This window comes from Brienomyrus brachyistius, chromosome 17 (genome assembly GCF_023856365.1).
Source record: "Brienomyrus brachyistius isolate T26 chromosome 17, BBRACH_0.4, whole genome shotgun sequence".
Lineage (NCBI taxonomy): Eukaryota > Metazoa > Chordata > Actinopteri > Osteoglossiformes > Mormyridae > Brienomyrus > Brienomyrus brachyistius.
Window position 1 is genome coordinate 12,336,647 of NC_064549.1, and position 17,555 is coordinate 12,354,201.

Consider the following 17,555-nt stretch of genomic DNA (forward strand, 5'->3'; position numbering starts at 1 on the left):
TCTGCATTAAATTAATACTACGGTCTTCGTGCGACACGCCGGATATTCTCACCTAGGTGATTTGAGGAAGTTTTAAGATAAAACAATGAAGTTACTGTCTCTAAATGTAATGTCTCAACGTTTACAATTGTACGGTGTTTTGAAAAATCTTGGTTGAAACCTGTTATATTGTTACCATATGGGTTGGTAGCCTGCTGTTTCTAAGCAATGACAAACGCAATCCAGTGATATACCAGTAAACACATCAAATAAGGTGTCTCCGGTTGCCCAGACACCACTGAAAAGCCGGTTCCTGTTTTAAGAATAGGGATCTTGCCCGGTAAGGCTTGCTACCTTTGACAATAAAACAGTATTAATAGAAACTGAACAGGTTATGTTGTTAACACTAGGAATTTAAATAAATAAAAGCTATATACACATATAGCCTATTGTGAAGAAAAAAGCGGGGTATTTATGTATAGTTATATGGAAACGTTCTCGTACTAGTCGTCATGACTTCAAAAGTTCTTTTTCGCCTTCCTACAGCAGAAAACACTTTCCAGAAAAACGTCTGTTATGCCTCCGAAGAAAAAGAGTATAGCAAAAGTGAATAAAACTGAGAAAAAGGAGAAATCGGGTGAAGGTAATTCCGACTGTATTACAGACATTGCTTGTTACATAATATAGGGCCTATGTTTTGGAACATCGGTATTAAACATTAGAGATGACAGTGAGCAGGAATAAGGAGCAGACAGACTTGTCACACCTCGTTTATTTTGATTTAGGTTGTTTTCCAGGTGATGGGGAACAATAGCTGTGTGTTGCTATGTTTAGTTAGATGGTTTTGCATTATCTGCATGGTATCTGCCTTATTCAAATGCACGTTACACTGAAACGTGAAATTCACTCCCTAAATGGTGCATAGCGCGTAGAAGGATCACGTTATGATATTCAAGTAAACTCTTTTCTCCCCCCGAAAAAGTCCTAGACGATAGAAAGGATCTTTTGGAGAAGTACAGGCGAAACGACGTGGAGGTAGCGGTGCTGAAAGAACATCTCGGTAAACTTCTCACAGTACTTTTTTGTGTGTTTGAAAGCGTGCTTAAGGCTGTGTAACATAATACGAGTGTAAAATATGGTACTAAGTATGTGCATACGTGCGTCTATGTCAGCCCTCCGGGCGGAGGCCGCGCGCAGAGCTCAGAGCACCAGCGCAGACTTGCGGTCCCGCGTGCGAGAGCTCGAGCAGAAGGTCATGCAGGGACAGCGTGACAAACGGGACATTACTACAGGTACCCCGCGGAAACCCCTTTCAGGCCTCGCTGTAGTCATGGCAACCCCGCATAACCCCCACCCACCCTGTTTAGAACATTGTATTGTTACTAGGGTTTAATAAAATAAACACTCACACATAACGTGATGGATCCCGAGTGCCTGACTGACTAGATTTTCAGGGGGTTTGCATCAGCAATGCCTGTTAATATTACACATTAATTCCTGGAACGGCTTATTGATGTTTTACAACTGCAACAGTGCTGCTTTAAAGAAGGTCTCCTCTCGGTTAGAACTCAACCGGCAGAATATGAGAGCGCAGAGGGAAATGGAGATTCAAGTTCACAGACTGGAGACTGAGGCCAGAGATCTTTCCCAGCGACTCGGTAAGGCGGATTCGTTTTGTTTGCGTCTTCCTTCTGCTGCACAACCTGCCAGTTTAGCCATGGTGAGGGTGGACCAAACTGGAGGAGCTTATATTTCGAAGAGGACTTAACAGCGATGTATTTGAAATTTGACTATTCTTTCTGGCTATAAAGGACATTTGCATTTTTCTTGTGCTACTTTGACTTGTTGAATGGGACACGAATTGATGCTCTTTGCTGATTTGCCACATTTTTGGCTGCAAGCCGAGTGCAGGGAGCAGCTGGGCGCAGAGAGAGATGCGCAGAAGCGGATGACAGCGGAGAAGGATGCCACTATCGCTTACCTGCAAGCGAGGCTAGATCGTATGGACAGCGACTATGAGAGGATCCTGAATGTGAGGATGAGTTTCGTCATTATTAGCTGCCCCCCCCCCGATTCTCCAGAAGTCAAAGTGCTGCTCTCGTTTTCAGGATTGCCTGGACAGTTTACTGACCCTCTTGGCTGGAGAGCGACAGAAGTGGCAGGGGGAGAGCACCTTCACTCACCAGGAGCTGAAGAGTGTGCTGTCCGAGGTCAACCTGAACCCACTCGGAACCTCCTGGAACCCCGTCCTGGAGGTCAAAGGCTGGCCAGCTCTGCAGTGCAAGTGGAGCTAATTCAAATTGTGTCAGGTGCAAAATGTTTTTGTTTTTTTGAAGAATGCTTTTAATGTACAGAGTAAAACTACAAACGAATAAAAATGGAAATCAGGTTTACTATTTTATTGATTCTGCTTCAAAGATGTGAATCTGTTAAAATGGCCAGTTTTCAGAAACCTTGAAATCACAGAAACTGCAGCCACTTCCGAGGAGGGCAAACAAATTTAAACCAACCAATTCAAGAAGTTGGTTATGTGCAGTATATCAGTTTACCACCAGATGGCACTTAATGGAAAACCTGAATGGAAAGAAACTCCCGAATGGAAAGTCTCCGTGCTACATTGCAGTACTAACACTCGGCCATTGGATGGCACTAAGATTCCAGGAAGAATTATTTAACAGACGCGAGAATGGAATGAGATTTCATGTAAATTGTCTACAAAAGTTTACAGGCCTGCAAAATGGTATATCAGCTTTGAGAATGTAAAGTGAAAATCAGAGCTGAATGAGTAGTATATGGAAATGTGTGATATTCAGATATCACTAAGTTGGGGGCAAAGAAGTCTAACAGGCAATTCTTATGTCAGTTTTCACTCAGATCCTACATATTGGAACAGGTGAGTGTGAAAATCCTGTTATCTGGCCTTTCTGATAGGAGCAAAAAAAATACACCAAGCTTAAGTTATAATTTGTAATCTCCATCACTTCTGACTCAAATTAATTTTTAAACCAATTTCTATGAAAGGGATTGTGAAGGATTTAATGAAAAGGTTTAACAGATTAAAGAGCCGGTTTTATAATGCGTAAATGTTTAAAATCTGATTTTGGGGTTTTAGGAAAACAGTGCTGGCCTGTGAGCACATTTATCTATAATACTGCATTACATTTAATCAAGTCTGCCATCTTCAGGATGCTTATGGGGGGTGGGGGGTAATTGGTGTTCCCCAAGCAAGGGGCCATCAGGGTGCAAGATGGGGGCTGAGGGCACTATGTGAACAAATAGGCACCCAATTTAATTTTTGCCGGAGAATGAACAAGGTTGATGGCACCCGGCTTGAAACAGCAGCTGCTGAAAGTCACATGTGAGGCCTGTGGTGATCTGCGATGCATCAAAATCACATGCTTTTTGTGCTCATGCTTACGCTACATATAACGAGGTCCATTTGCATAAGGTGGTCAGGAAGTGTACATCAGTCGACATTAATCATGCGAGTCATCTTGTTTATCAATGCAATATCCTCAAAGGAAGTCCCACGGTGCTTCAAGAGGGTTTTTAGACGATGCCACTGTGAATGATGAGAAAGAAGAAAGTCTGTGATGAGGCGTTTTAAAATCCTTTAAAAGAAAAACCTGTTAAAGAGCAACACAACCGAAAAGGAACTCGACAGCTCCTCAATTTTCTCTCATCCAGGTTAGCAGTTAGGAGGTCAAACAAACACACACTCAATTTTGAGTCTTTGATTCTTCACTGTCCGTTCAGTGACAAAAAAAAATCTTCCAGGTTTTTTGAAAAAGCAAGATGATGCGGCAATTATGGTGATGCTAGCTGAAGGCAACAGCAAGAATGAGGTGCTTCTCGACAGTTAACCAATTGAGCTCAAAAGCCTGCTATTGCTGGCTGTGACAGGCTCACATCCACCCACGAAGGTTCTAAGTTCTAACTTGTTCTCATTACACCGGAAGGCCGCCCACTCAATGACCTCTTCCTGCCGCAAAAAAGTTCACATCGATCAGAATCCTGTCTACTGTTAGCGGAACATGACATGGTCTGTCATTTTACTGTAATATATCTTTGTTCCATTGTATTCTCCGCATGGGAAATATGTATGCCTTAGGGACTGGTCCAGTGCTGCAGTCATTTATCTTGATAATGCAATAACTCCAAAAGTATTTCACAGATCTTTCGGAAGGCTAAAGATGTGGAATTAATTATGAGACAAATATGCCAAAACGAAGCATTGTGACCTAGTGGTACCAAAAAGAAGGGCAGCCTCAGACACTTGATCTTGTTAGTGCGATGACTCCGAAATATTTAACAGATTTTTTTCAAACTTTGCAGACAAACTGTATGCATGAAGATTTGCAAGTGATAAAATTTTGGGACAGCACCACAACTTAAGCAGTAGCTTTAATTATGGTAGCAAAAAAGTGTAGCAGCAGACAGACATCTCATTAGTGTGATAACTCAAAAAGTACTTGTTGGATCTTATTCAACTTCACAGGAACTTCCTTTAGGAGGTCTGAAATTCAATTAATTCTGAGATGAATTGCACCAAAACTGAAGCACACCCCTTAGTGGCTTCAAAGGGAACGGTGACCACTAAGGACACTTAACCTTGTGAACGTGGAAACACAAAAAGTATTTGATGGAACTTGTTTCCATTTCACAGAAACATAAGGATAGATATCTATATCTGATATCATTTCGAGACACCAAAACTGAAACAGCAGCCCTAGGCAGCAGCAAAAGAAGGAAAAGGTGGCTACAGAGGTTACCTGAAGACAGTAACAAAACGTTTTTGATGAATCCTTGTGAAACGTCCCAGGAACATTGTATAGGTGATGATCTGAGACCTGTTTCATTTTGAGATAAATTGTGCCAAAACGTAGGCAGCACCACATAGTGGTGGTACATGAAAGAACAGCTGAGAGAACCCAGTTTTTCTGGACACAGGTTTTTCTTAACTTGGCTCCATAAAACTTTTGAAGCATTCACCTCACTGGAAACATCACGGACACAATTGAGGGCATAGCTATGGACAGGCTAAGTGAAATTTGTGCTGTCTGGCAGTGCATTGACAAACGCAAGGCGAGAAGAGTTCGCTTAACGAGGACAAGGTCATCGTGGAGTTGTTAGGCGGTGCTGCCAGATGTGCATAGTGATGGGATAGAAGAGCAACTCGGCTTGAAAGAAGTTCAACGAACAGATCAAGACATAAAAAGCATATAAAGATGCTTCTCACAAGCAAGCCAGGCTGATAGAAGCCAGGTATCTCATTAGTCAATCATCTGTTGAATATCTTTGGTCCATTCCTGATTAGTCTTTGCCAGCCAGCCGGCTGTTTGAACATATGCATGCATGTATGTTCGTCGTGGCGCAGAATTAATTTCCCTTTCAGATCAGATTGTTTACACTGCAGAGATGTCAGTTCACAGCCCAAGAATGCTCTAGAGGATTCTTGTTTAGTCAGCCGTGATTGGATATAATAGTATTATGTAACCTTGTTTTTGACTGGATCATTTTTAGGTGCCAATGCACGGAGGAATGTATGAAAAAAGAGCCGACACAATCGTAATGGGCTGTTTTCAAACAATATATTAGAGTGGAATAAAAATGACAACATAGGAAAATAAATCATATAAAAATCAGCAGCCAAATTCTGCCCAGTAGGTAGGAGTAGGGGAGGTACAGGAAAGCTCCGCGCACTATGAGTGTATGCCTGAAGGCTGATGGACAACCAGCCTGCATCTTCGCTTTCTTCACCTTCACCTTCTTCATATTACCCGAACTAAAGAACCCGACGTGAAACTTCCCGGAGAGAGCTAGTTAATGAGCCTGTTAATTAACAACGCTGTCATTAGAGGGTGAACGGCAACCTGAAGACCAGGAGTCCATTTGGGCTGAATGGGACCCCTCCACAAACACACACACACACACACACACACACACACACGCACACACACACACACACACATACACACACACACTGTTGGCAGCACCAGGGAACCAATGCCACTGCATCAAACCCGCTGGCCAGACAGTGACAGCAGCCAGAAACTGAGACGACGACCGTGACTGAGGGCGTCCCCGTTGATACAGTCATACATCAGAACCAGGGTCCCATCGACGACAGCTCCCAGCCTGATGAAAAGCCACCTTATTTACTGCTGTCTTCCTCCTGAAATAACATTATACTCAACTCGGCCCATTTCCATCTCGCCTCCACTGTAGTAGCGCCTTGAACAGAAATAAATCACTTTAACATGTAATCTGGGGTAAATAACCAGTCCCGACATTATTACAGATGTCAGAGGGGTAGGGGGGAGACATCCATTAGCATTTATAATGAAGTTTTTAACAGGCAGGGACGTGGCCACCTGCTGCCGATTCGTCATTTAAATGCAATGTTCTCAACCAGGAGAGCAGCGCCCGTAGCGCCATATGGAGAGGCTCTGTCTGTGGGGCTGTCGGTAGGTCTGTCAGTGCTGCATAATCTGAAGCAAGCTATTTAGATGGCAGTCCACCATCATCCACTGGAAGGTTCTGCTGATTGCCTCGTGGACGTTCCTGCTCAAGAAGGTTGGTTTTGCCCTTACTGTAGCTGACTGTGCAGACATACAGCTCATGTTCACAGCCCGCTGGCCTCTTAGTATCAGATCTGATGCACCCAGAGAGGGGGGAGGAAGTGGATGGAAGGATGACATGTTTACCTGTGGGGGTGGGGGGGGCAGCCCAGTCTCTTCCGCCTTGTCCGTGGTTCATCACCTTGTCGATGAGGGAGTGCCCGGCGGTCTGACATGAAGGGGGGGGGGGAGGGTGGAAAACTATGAGACAAAAAATTATGGAGATGAGGAAACTGTTGAGAAGACAAACTGGAACAGCAGGCTGTGGGAGGGTGCGTCTGATTGGACGCTGCACTGTAAAGGGCCCCACCCACGCACCCTAGCCAACCCGGGTCACTCTGAAGAAGTTTAAGATGCTTTTATAGAACGTTCTGCTGGGATTTTACAATAAAAAGTATTAAAAACAGCTCTTTCCACACGGCCAATCTGAAGGCGGTTCAGTGATGAGAATGACGACGCTGACGCCAAAAACGACACTGTGGAAGGGGAACTGGTCCACTGGCAGAGGAAGAGGAGACTTCACAGAAGGACGTCTGCCTGCGGTTTCCACAGAGACTCGATGGCCGGTGTGGTTTAGTGCCACGTTGCCACTGGCGATGGCCTCTCCCCTGGGCCAGATGGGCCCTGGTGTTCCAGGATTTACTCAGGTCCGCCAGGGGCGCTCTTGTCCCACTCTGCAGCCTCCTCACCGGGGACCGGGGAGTCCCGGGGACGAGGAGCCTGAAAGCGGCGACACTCAGGGCACACGTGCACGTGGCTGCAGCTTTGTGTCACCAGGGCAACTTCTTGCGGCAGCCTTGGGGGAGGGCCCTCAGCCATGGCCCCGCCCAGGCCCACCCCCCCACACAGCTTGCCATTGCTGAGGCTGGCAGCAGCCGCTCGGGCACGGCGCTCCTCCAGGGATGCCCGGCGGGGGTGTTGCCCCCCAGACACCCGGCGACGGCGGTGCTGAAGGCTGTCCTGGCAGAGGAGGATCCCCTGGAGCTCACGCAGCATTTCCTCGCACGCTGACTGGGGGGGTGGGAGGACGGAGAGGGAAAAGGGGAGGGAGAGAAAGGAGATAAGATGACAAGAGGAAAGAGAGAAGAAAAGAGAGATAGAGAAACGACGAAAGAAAAAGACTTGAAGACATTGTACATGGCCTTAGCTAGTTGACATACATTGTTTTAGCAGGATTTACTGGTACGATAAATTTCACACTTACACTCATAAAGGCAGGTAACAGCCTAAGGTTATCTGGGGTCTTTCCAAAAATTAAACGATGCACCTTGGAGGTCTACAGGCAAATTTATCAGAATTGTCATTGAAAATGTGGGTCGTTAATGCCTCATCCTCTCCTTGTGCAGTCCAATGTTTTTTATCTGGGCAAAAAACATCTTGACATTGCATATTACTGATAGTAGCCAAAATGACGCCTCATGAACCATTTGTGGTATTTTTTGACTCCACTAGATGGTGCTCTTGGCTTGCTTTGAGGGATGCTTTGATCCCTTTTTAGAACAGACAGCATCATCTATTCAGGTAAAAAAAATACCACAAATGGTTCTTGAAGTGCAGTTTTTGCCATCACTACTGCATATACATTATGTGTTCCATACTGGAGGTGGGGACATGATTAGGGGGGGTGTGTGCTATCCAATTGTGTGAGGGGCATCACCTCAGTGCTGGATGTTCGACGCAGCATCCAGGCAAATTCCAGCACGGCTATGAGGACGGCCGCCAGCAGGCCGCACACCAGCACCACGAAGATACCCCCAATGTTCTCCATACCCAGGCCTGTGGGGGCAGAAAGCAGCCAGGAGCCACATATTAGGGAAAAGAGGGTTACCCAGAGCATGCCCATGACCTCTATGCAGTGCTTAGATGCCAAATGTGTCTCGGTGGCCCATGCGGTACCTTTGGCCCGGTGGTCGCCGTCTTTGGGACACTTGCCCCCCTCCCACCACTTCCTCTTCAGGATCTCTAGCCGATTATCTTCCTGAAGCCTGAGGATGGCGAGGTCCAGCTCGTCTCTGTAGAGTGAACCTATGTAAACAGAGATATGGGGAGTGAGAGAGAGAGAATGAGGGAGAGAGGGAGGGAAATGGGAGACAGAGGGATGGAGGGAGTCAGAGGGAGAGAGATGAGAGATAGAGAGAAACAGACAGCGAGAGAAGATAGGGAGAGAGAGAGAAAAATGGAGAAAAACGGGAAAAAGGAGAGACAAACAGTGAGTGAGGCTTAATTGATGTGTGTGTATGTGTCTATGCGTAAGTGTGAGTGTTAATGATAAATTACAGAAACTACTAATTAGAAAGTGTGAAACACAGATCAGCTTTCTTCATACTAATAGTGTCACATGAGAACCAGTATGGTGCATGATCCTCCCAAACGTGAGGAATATTCCATAAGGGCTGCAGGCCCTCTTACCAGCAGGCATGCCGATACCGTAGCCCTTGGTGTCCAGCAGGCCGCCGATCTGAGTGAGGTTGCAGTTGCGCTGCCGGTGGTACTCATTCATGGTGCTCTCCAGCAGAAAGGCGTAGTTGGATTTGAGGACGCGGGCGATGCCCTCTTCTGTGCTCTTCACGAAGACACTGGGCTGTTTGGTGTGCATGAAGTTCCACATGCGCTGGTATGTCTGGTAGCGCGAATTCTGCCCAGAGTGAGGGGGATGGAAGCAAAGTGCCAGTGGGGTAAACGAGGGTGACGAGTTTGAAAGTTAGTGTTCAGGCAGTTAAACAGGTGACAGGAAGCTGGGAGACACACACACACACAGATACACATAAGCTAGTGACAGACAAAATGATGCTTCATGAACCATTTGCTGTATTTTTTGACCCCACTAGATGGTGCTCTTGGTTTGCTTTGGGGCATGGCTTTAAACAGCACCATCTAGTGGGGTAAAAAAATACAGCAAATGGTTCATGAAGTATTATTTTATACTATCACTAGCATATACACACATTCACACACGCACGTTTACTAATACACAGATATACATCCACAGAAAAAGAAACACGGTCATCAACAGAGATAAACAGACACACGCACACACACAAAACATGGAAACACAGGCTTAGACACACAGGTGCACACATTAACAGACGGGTATGCCCACATGCTGCTCTTGCCATTAGGACAAGTACAGGTACGTTAGAATGCTTCACTTTGCTGACCCAGTCTTACTCTCCATAGCTGGGGGGCTCGCAGCACAAGTTCAGCCAACACGCAGTGCTGCTGGAGCTGGGGGTTAAGGGCCTTACTCAAGGGCCCACAAACATGTGACTGTACTGCTGAGGCCAGGGCTTGAACCCACCACACACACACAAAGAATTGTATATCTTGTATATGTGTTTGAGGGGACTCTCCATTCATTTCTATGGCCATAACCCTAATCCTAACTATGATAACCATAACTCTTAACCAGCCCTAACCTTAACCATCCATCCATCCATCCATTTTCCAAACCGCTTATCCTATTGGGTCGCGGGGGGTCCGGAGCCTATCCCGGAATCAATGGGCACGAGGCAGGGAACAACCCAGGATGGGGGGCCAGCCCATCGCAGGGCACACTCACACACCATTCACTCACACATGCACACCTATGGGCAATTCAGCAACTCCAATCAGCCTCAGCATGTTTTTGGACTGTGGGGGGAAACCAGAGTACCCGGAGGAAACCCCACGACGACACGGGGAGAACATGCAAACTCCGCACACATGTGACCCAGGCGGAGACTCGAACCCGGGTCCCAGAGGTGTGAGGCGACAGTGCTAACCACTGCACCACCATGCCGCCCCCAACCTTAACCATGTTGTAACCAAATAAAATGCAAGACCTTTGGCTATTTACATTTTTTTTTGATAGCACACTTTTTTGTAAAATTAGGTTTATATTGTGGGGACTGAAAAAATGTCCCCACTAGATAACATTTGGTTATCTAAAACCCACACATCCACACATCCACACACACGCACACACACAGTCGTGTAATCATATCTTTACATCTCTACATTTGGTCCCCACAAGGTAAGGTATTCCTGGACCATACACACACACATATACACTGACACACCTGAAAGAAGGTCATGGTGGAGCCCCCATACATAGTGCCATACTCGATGGCGGTCTGGTCGGCCAGGTCGTCCACAGACTCGATGGGCATCTCCATCCTCTGCACAGTGAGGAAGGCAGCCAGGTTGGCCGTGTAGGAGGAGATGATGATGAGGGTGAAGGCCCACCTGCAGGAGGAGGAGGAGGTGTTACTCACCCCTGTCTGTGTGTATCTGTGTCTGTGTGTGTTTCTGTGTGTTTTTCTGTTGTCCCTAAATGCTTCCACTTTGCAATAAACCTATGGAATATCTAGCAGGGAAGAAATGTCACAAACTGACTTATTACAAAGGTGGCGTCCTATGACAGCGTCACGCTTGAATTCACTGAGCTCTTCAGAACGACCCATTCTTTCACAAATGTTCGTAAACCTGACTGCTTGACTAGGTGCTTCATTTTATAAACCAGTGGCAATGGGTCTGAATGAAACACCTGAATCTAATAAGTAAAAGGTGTGTTTATAAGCCTACCCTGTTATGAACTGTTATGAATTAGTAGTTTTTATTGCCCTCTCAGAGAGGAAGGGAAGTGGGCTCATCATGTGTTCTGGATGCGTCCTTGTGTGTGTATGTGTGTGTGTCTCTACGTGTGTGTGGGTGTGTCTGGTCCAGGAATACCTTACCTTGTGGGGACCAGATTTCCCCACAACGTGATGAATACAGTTTTTTTTTCACCTTATGTGGACCTCTCATTTCCTCTCTTTTATAAAAATCCATGATCGCAATGAAAAAACTAAAAATGTAAATAAAAAAAAAACTCTTGTATTTTGTTGTATTTGGTTACTTATGGTTATGGTTAGGGCTGGGTGGGGGTTAAGGTTGTCATAGTTAGCATTAGCATTTTTCCCATAGAAATGAATGAGCGATCCCCAAAAAGATATGATTACCTGACTGTGTGTGTGTGTGTGTGTTTGTATGATAGTTTGTGTGTGTGCCACTACACACTGACCAGACGCCGCTGACGCAGCGTGTAGACAGGGCACGGGGGGCGATGGTGGACCCCTGCTGCATAAAACCCCCTACAGGAAACCAGAAACTGTTTCCTAGGGAGTACTGATTGATGACCAGGCTGCAGCGCCCCCTCTGGTAAGGGTCGGGATTGTACCACTCATATGGCGTTAACCTGAGCACAGAGAGATGGCAGAGAAAAGGAGAAAAGTCTGGTTCAGCTGTACATCAACCGATGAATTCCATTGGCTGATACGCATGTTAAAGGATGACAGCTGTGATGATCTCAGAGGCCTGCAGGGAGATTTGAAATTTACAAGGAAGAGTCTGAGCATTAGTCTGAGCACCAGGGACATGAGTTATGTGGCTCCCAGGGTGAGCATCATGTTCTTCCCCCAGCTCTGCGGCAGGCTCAAGCAAATGAATAGCAATCTGTGGATGCGTGTGGCAGATTGCCGACGGTTAAGCCAAGTCACTGAAGACGCCGAGGGTCACAGCGCGTTCGGAAGCGAGGCTTATCCTTCAGAAATATCCTCCAGGATCATAGAAGCACAGCTTCGAAAAGGCTGTAATTTATTATAACCGTTTAAGGTTTCACAATCCTACAGCACAACTGGAACTGGAGATGTCCAGGTGCTGGTAGCAGTTCTGGGACCCGCCAGCAGGTGGGGCAGTGTGCTCACCTGGCGACTAAGAAGAGAACGCAGCTGACAGCCAGGTAAGCAAGCAGCATGAAAAGCCAGACTCCTGGGGAGAAGGGGTCCAGGAAGGAGAAATAGCCAGGTCTGCGGCCCTGGAATAAAGCACATGATGACTGTATACTCACAAATAAGCTGGCACAGAAACACTTCAGCAATAACACACACATGCAGACCGCTTCACTTATTATTATTAATCTACACATAACTGGATCAGAGGCAGGGTGTGAGTTCCTGCTCCGGGCCGGACCCGCGCTGTGTGATTGGACGGAACGTGGCACGTAGCCAGTGTGATTTTGAGGTCTCTGATGAACGTGCCCCAGTGGGTAGGGCGCCCTCTCCTGGCACAGTGACAGTCTACTCGCCAAGGCATACCCAGCAGCCATATTGAGTTCTCAAGACATAGGAGTGGCTGCCATTTTTAAATCCATTTTTAATCGTGGTTCTGCTGTGAAAAGGCTACGCCGAGCAGCAGGTTGTTTCCAGGCTCAAAGTTTCTAAGACAGCAGTACAGAAGAACAAGGCGAAGCAGGAGACACTGAGAGCAACCAGAAACCAGCCAGGTAAGAGGGCAGAAGCAACTTTCTAATGCCAGAGATGACCATCAATTTATCCAACAGTGCCTCATAAATCGGAAAATGACCTCAAGTGACCTTTAAGTGGGATGGGAAACATTAAGTGGAGTGAAGTGCACTGCTAGGACAATTTATAGCAGCTCCTAGAAGCAGGACTGAAGACCCATAAAGCAAGGAAGAAGCCCTTCGTCAATGAGAAGTAGGGAAGAGCCAGGCTGGAGTTTGCAAAAAAAAGTAAATTTTACACAGACACAAAACACAAGTAACTGAAATTTTTGCTGCGGTCTCTTAATTTTTTCCAGAGCCATATGTAAAAATAAGAAAACATGTCACCCAGGGCTACATCAAAGGCATTTCTGCTGCGAACGAGATAATCACCAAGATTACAGAAAGGCTGGTAGGAAGAGTGACCGTTTACATTTTCCAAACATTCTTCTCACCATGGTTGGTGTGAGAGCGGCAAGTAAAGTGCCTTCTGCACACCAACGGCCAGAGGGCCAGCAGATAAGCAGAGGGTCTCACCAGATGCACCCGGTACAGGATGCTGATGCCCAGTGTCATGAAGGGCTTGGAGAAGTCGATGACCTTCTCCCTCTCAGCGGTGATGGTCAGCCCTGCCACGGCCAGGTCGGCTTTCTGGGGGGCAAATGCAAGGAGGGGATAGTTTCAGAGCCTTGTCATGGTTTGGAGGACCAGTGCGGTTTTTAGAAACCATAGTGAGGGCATCAAGAAACAAACTCCTAGAATTCCAGCTCCACAATTGGCTGATTCCACCTAGTCCACAATCCGTACGTGATCCACAGTGACAGTTCCCAGACCCCCCCCCCCTTACATTGCCAGCTTGTCAAGTCTCTGTACTTGTCAGCTAAGCTTCAGTCAGGGCCTCCAAACCCAGTGACCTCACGTTTGTTCAAATGCTTAATAATTCAGCCGGAACCATTCTTGGTGATTAAAGACGTTCTTGGGCAAGGATGTCAGTCTCCAACAAAGACACGGTGGGGGGGGGGGGGGGGGGTGAAAACAAAGAACCTTTAGACCCAATAATCGTCATGCCAGCCAAACTTGTTGACGAAGCTCTACGACCAGTCAGAGAAGCGCGTGTCATGTAAAATGCAACAGTCATACCAGACCCTGATCCAAGCTCTCCATGGTCAGGTTTTTGCTCCAAGCTGAAGCTTTTTCCTCTATGAACACTTGTGTACCCCAATGCGAGCCCAGGAGTGCATGTTACACAGATTCCACCTGTCTGAACATAACTCCCTGAGGGGACATATCAGCTCGCTGAGAGTTATCTCAGTGCCTCAGGTTTTTCCGGGGACGTGCAGGACCTGGAAGTAACAGGTTCAGAGCTTCTCCCCAATGGTCCGCGAGTGCTGCCTTGAGCAAACTTCACACAGATCTCACACGTTTCCCGAATATTCACCACGGGAGAGATCCAAACTTAATAAGGGAAAATCTGACCTCCTTCTGAAAAATGAGCACGTCCAAGCAGCACATACTGAAATATTAACAATAAATACTTTAGAACATTAATATTGATCGGCTGATGCTTCTCTCATTGAAAAAACAACAAAAAACAACAAAAAAAAACAAACAAAAAAGGTACAAATTCAGCTTTTAAATAATGTATCTCTGCTGGTTTATTTTTCTTTTAATTCTGATCCATGGAGCTTCCTCCTCGTAGGCAGAGGGATCAGACTCGGAGTGATAACATCTGCCTGACTTCAGGGTTTGGATCCCTGCTCTGTGAGGAAGAACCACATTTACCCACACGGGGGGACACATGGGGATGGATCTTTGCAAGGTCACCAAGCAACAGGAATCCTGAGAAATGAATCACTGTTGTAATAGGAGCCGGCAGCCCCCACTTTATATCCTTAATGGTCCTGCCCTCCATTAGCCCTGGGAATTAAGATGGATAACTTATTATGGGCTGGCCTCCCTGTCTGCATCCACCTGAAAGCAATATTTAATTGTTTCCGATATTTAGGCGCGACAACATTTCATTCATAAACAAATCCATTAAATTTGCTCCACAAATTACAAGCTGGCCTGCAAAAATGCATCGCCAAGAGAATAAAATTGTTTTTTAAAATAAATAATCTTACTGTAAAGGGCAAACTCCTCAAGTAGATGGGGATTAATGACATGTAAAAATCCAGCTCAATCAAGTCTGTGTTAGCGGGTGTCAGAATTAGGATTAATTCGCTTCATGGTTAACTGGGCATTTCAGATTGTGTGTGTCTGATTGGGACAAGGGGAGCTTATTGAAATTTGTGTCTGTGAGCAGAGCCCAGGTTGGTGGGTGTGTTGTGATTGGACAAAATTCTAATGCTCCCTCTTAATACATATCTCACACCAGATCACTCTCTCCAAATTCTACGCGTAACATTATAAGGTCAGACTGATCTCAGACCAGGTGTTAAGGGGCGGAGGTGCACCTAGTGCTTCATACACACTGATGCCTTGTGCGCTCTGACTAGATGTCCATTGCATGTAGAGAGATCTTACATTGATAAAGATCAATCTTCAAGGATGTGTACCTGCCATGAAATTATTTATGTTGTTAGTGTATTACATGCAGGAAGACTTGATGATGTGTATTGATGACTCGTGGGATGCAGGGATGAGCTGATGATGCAGGGTGATGAGGCTTGAGATGTACGGATGACTTGCTGATGATGTGAGACCTAGGGATGATGTTGCCAATGGAAGCAGAAGGTCTACAGCAGTGTTTCCCAGACCGCTGCTCAGTGACCCCCAGATGGTCCACATTTTCACTCTCTCCCAATTCCATGGTCTGGTTGGGGAAACACTACAGTCCGTGTAAATGAGCAGGTGTCATGGATCGTCGTGGGTTCTTGTAGGTGTGGACCTCACCCTGGAAATGAGCTCGCCCACCATGCCCGTCCAGGTGCCGTTGGTCCCTGGCACGCCGTAGACACCGTCGTCCACCAGCCGGATACGGTAGTTGAATTTGAGGATGTGGGCCAGCTCCCTCAGCATGTCCACGCAGAAGCCCTCATAGCGTTCATTACCCTGCAGGTCCTGGTGGTTTTCCCTCAGCATCACGTAGGGATTCTCCTGCAGGGGGCACATCACACGGCGTCATTCACGCTGCGATCCTCCCTGCTCATGCTTTCATCTAATGCATCTATTCCCAACGGCTGAAACTAGGAGCGTATAACAGGATGACATGCGACAGTCTGGCTCCAAGCTCAGTTCCATCACTGCTACGCCACCTGCTGAACTTGCCATCTCCCGTCGTGCATTTTACACTCAGACTGCTCAGTAACTCACTCCCATCGAATACCTGTCATTATTTATGGTTTGTTATCTTGTCCAGATGGGACCGTTTGCTGATTTAGGTTGAATGTGGCACACATTTACGGAGCACTGAAATAGAGGGAGGGCATATTTCACATCATCATCTTCCCGTAAAGGGAAAATTCAGCTTCTTTTCCCAGAGAATGGTTTAATCAAGCCTGCATGGACTCTCTAGTGTGCGCCAGATCAATGGTGTTTTCACCCAATAAGGCCTCATTTTTTTCAACGCAACTGGGAACAAGTCCCACTCTCAGAGGGATTTCGCAATCTTCCTGCCGACTGCTGAGTGTCGTAGGAGCCTCAAGATAACCCGCGAGACAAAATTCCAGGAACAAAGTCCCCTGGCAGGAAAGACTTTAAAAGTCTATGAGAGACTTCTCAGAATTCGACGCTGCAGAACCGCTCTGTGCCAAACAGTGCGAGGCGAGCGGCAGAACGGCGGCCAGGGGCTGCTACCAAACGCAAATCGCTCGTTAAGTCGTTGGTGCTGGGTGGAAAGGCGGGGTCTGACAGACTGGCCCCAGGTTAAACTGTAGGGCATCTCGAGGGACGCCACCCAACGAATAAACACAGTTGCCTGTGCTCCATTTGCGGGCTGAAACGTGGAGAAGGATCAGGAGAACCCTTGGCTACCTGAAAGCTGATTATAGTGCCTTCCCAGGCTAGGAACAGACATTCTTCTCCTTGTTACTATTTCACACCATCATTAATCCCAAATGCAAAAGAAGGGTATTGGCACCGAGCCAAGAAAATCCATCCCAGCATGCACCAGCTGTGTAAGATCTGGCATCGTCTCAAACTCAGGGCTATGTGAGGCCATCTCTATTGCATATTCAAAAAATCCTACATGATATAAAAATACTGTCCGTGGGAGGAATGGAAAAACACATACATGTCACATGTGCGTGTGCAATGGCATACTTGCATCTGCGTGAGTGCGTGCTTTTGAATGTTTGTGTCCCAGCTGCATTATAACGCCTCTCAGTAGTGGACCGCTGTAGGCGCCCGGAGGCCAGGCCCTGGGACTGACGACGCAGTTACGGCGTGATGAATGAGGCCTGATAGCTGCAGAATTGCTGCTAGGCAGAGGGCTCCATACATCTTTGGGGTGAGATTGCCGCACTCTTCCGACTGCCCTGCAGCTCCCCCCGCAAAAGCTTTGCGTCCAGCTGGGCCTAAGCCAGCCATTCAAATAACAACCCAATTACTGAAAATGACCGAAAAAACAAGCCCCCCCACCATCCCATAATGCAGTTCTGCTTCCTGTGAGCAGATAAACGCAGAAGAAAGCCTCAATTCACATCGAGCTGATTGAG

At 46.7% G+C, this 17,555-nt stretch overlaps 2 protein-coding genes across 3 annotated transcripts in view; one reads left to right on the forward strand and one right to left on the reverse strand.

The window, feature by feature from the left end:
* The first annotated feature begins 87 nt into the window (after positions 1-87).
* ccdc153 (coiled-coil domain containing 153) lies at positions 88-2,376 on the forward strand. The gene is made up of 7 exons (XM_048981235.1): positions 88-319; positions 526-622; positions 962-1,039; positions 1,152-1,271; positions 1,545-1,637; positions 1,881-2,011; positions 2,088-2,376. Exons 2-7 carry the CDS (start codon positions 556-558, stop codon positions 2,271-2,273), a joined length of 675 nt encoding a protein of 224 aa, XP_048837192.1. The 5' UTR covers positions 88-319; positions 526-555; the 3' UTR covers positions 2,274-2,376.
* Positions 2,377-5,584: 3,208 nt separating this feature from the next.
* LOC125712198 (glutamate receptor ionotropic, kainate 4-like) overlaps positions 5,585-17,555 on the reverse strand; it is a 128,733-nt gene continuing 116,762 nt past the window's right edge. For both annotated transcript variants that reach the window (XM_048981987.1, XM_048981988.1), the window contains 9 exons: positions 15,793-15,996; positions 13,435-13,548; positions 12,323-12,432; positions 11,641-11,814; positions 10,658-10,823; positions 9,009-9,234; positions 8,496-8,624; positions 8,257-8,375; positions 5,585-7,610 (listed from right to left, as the gene is read on the reverse strand). In XM_048981987.1, coding sequence (XP_048837944.1) covers positions 7,239-7,610; positions 8,257-8,375; positions 8,496-8,624; positions 9,009-9,234; positions 10,658-10,823; positions 11,641-11,814; positions 12,323-12,432; positions 13,435-13,548; positions 15,793-15,996 — 1,614 coding nt within the window. In that variant the 3' untranslated portion in view covers positions 5,585-7,238. The remainder of the gene's footprint in view (positions 7,611-8,256; positions 8,376-8,495; positions 8,625-9,008; positions 9,235-10,657; positions 10,824-11,640; positions 11,815-12,322; positions 12,433-13,434; positions 13,549-15,792; positions 15,997-17,555) is intronic.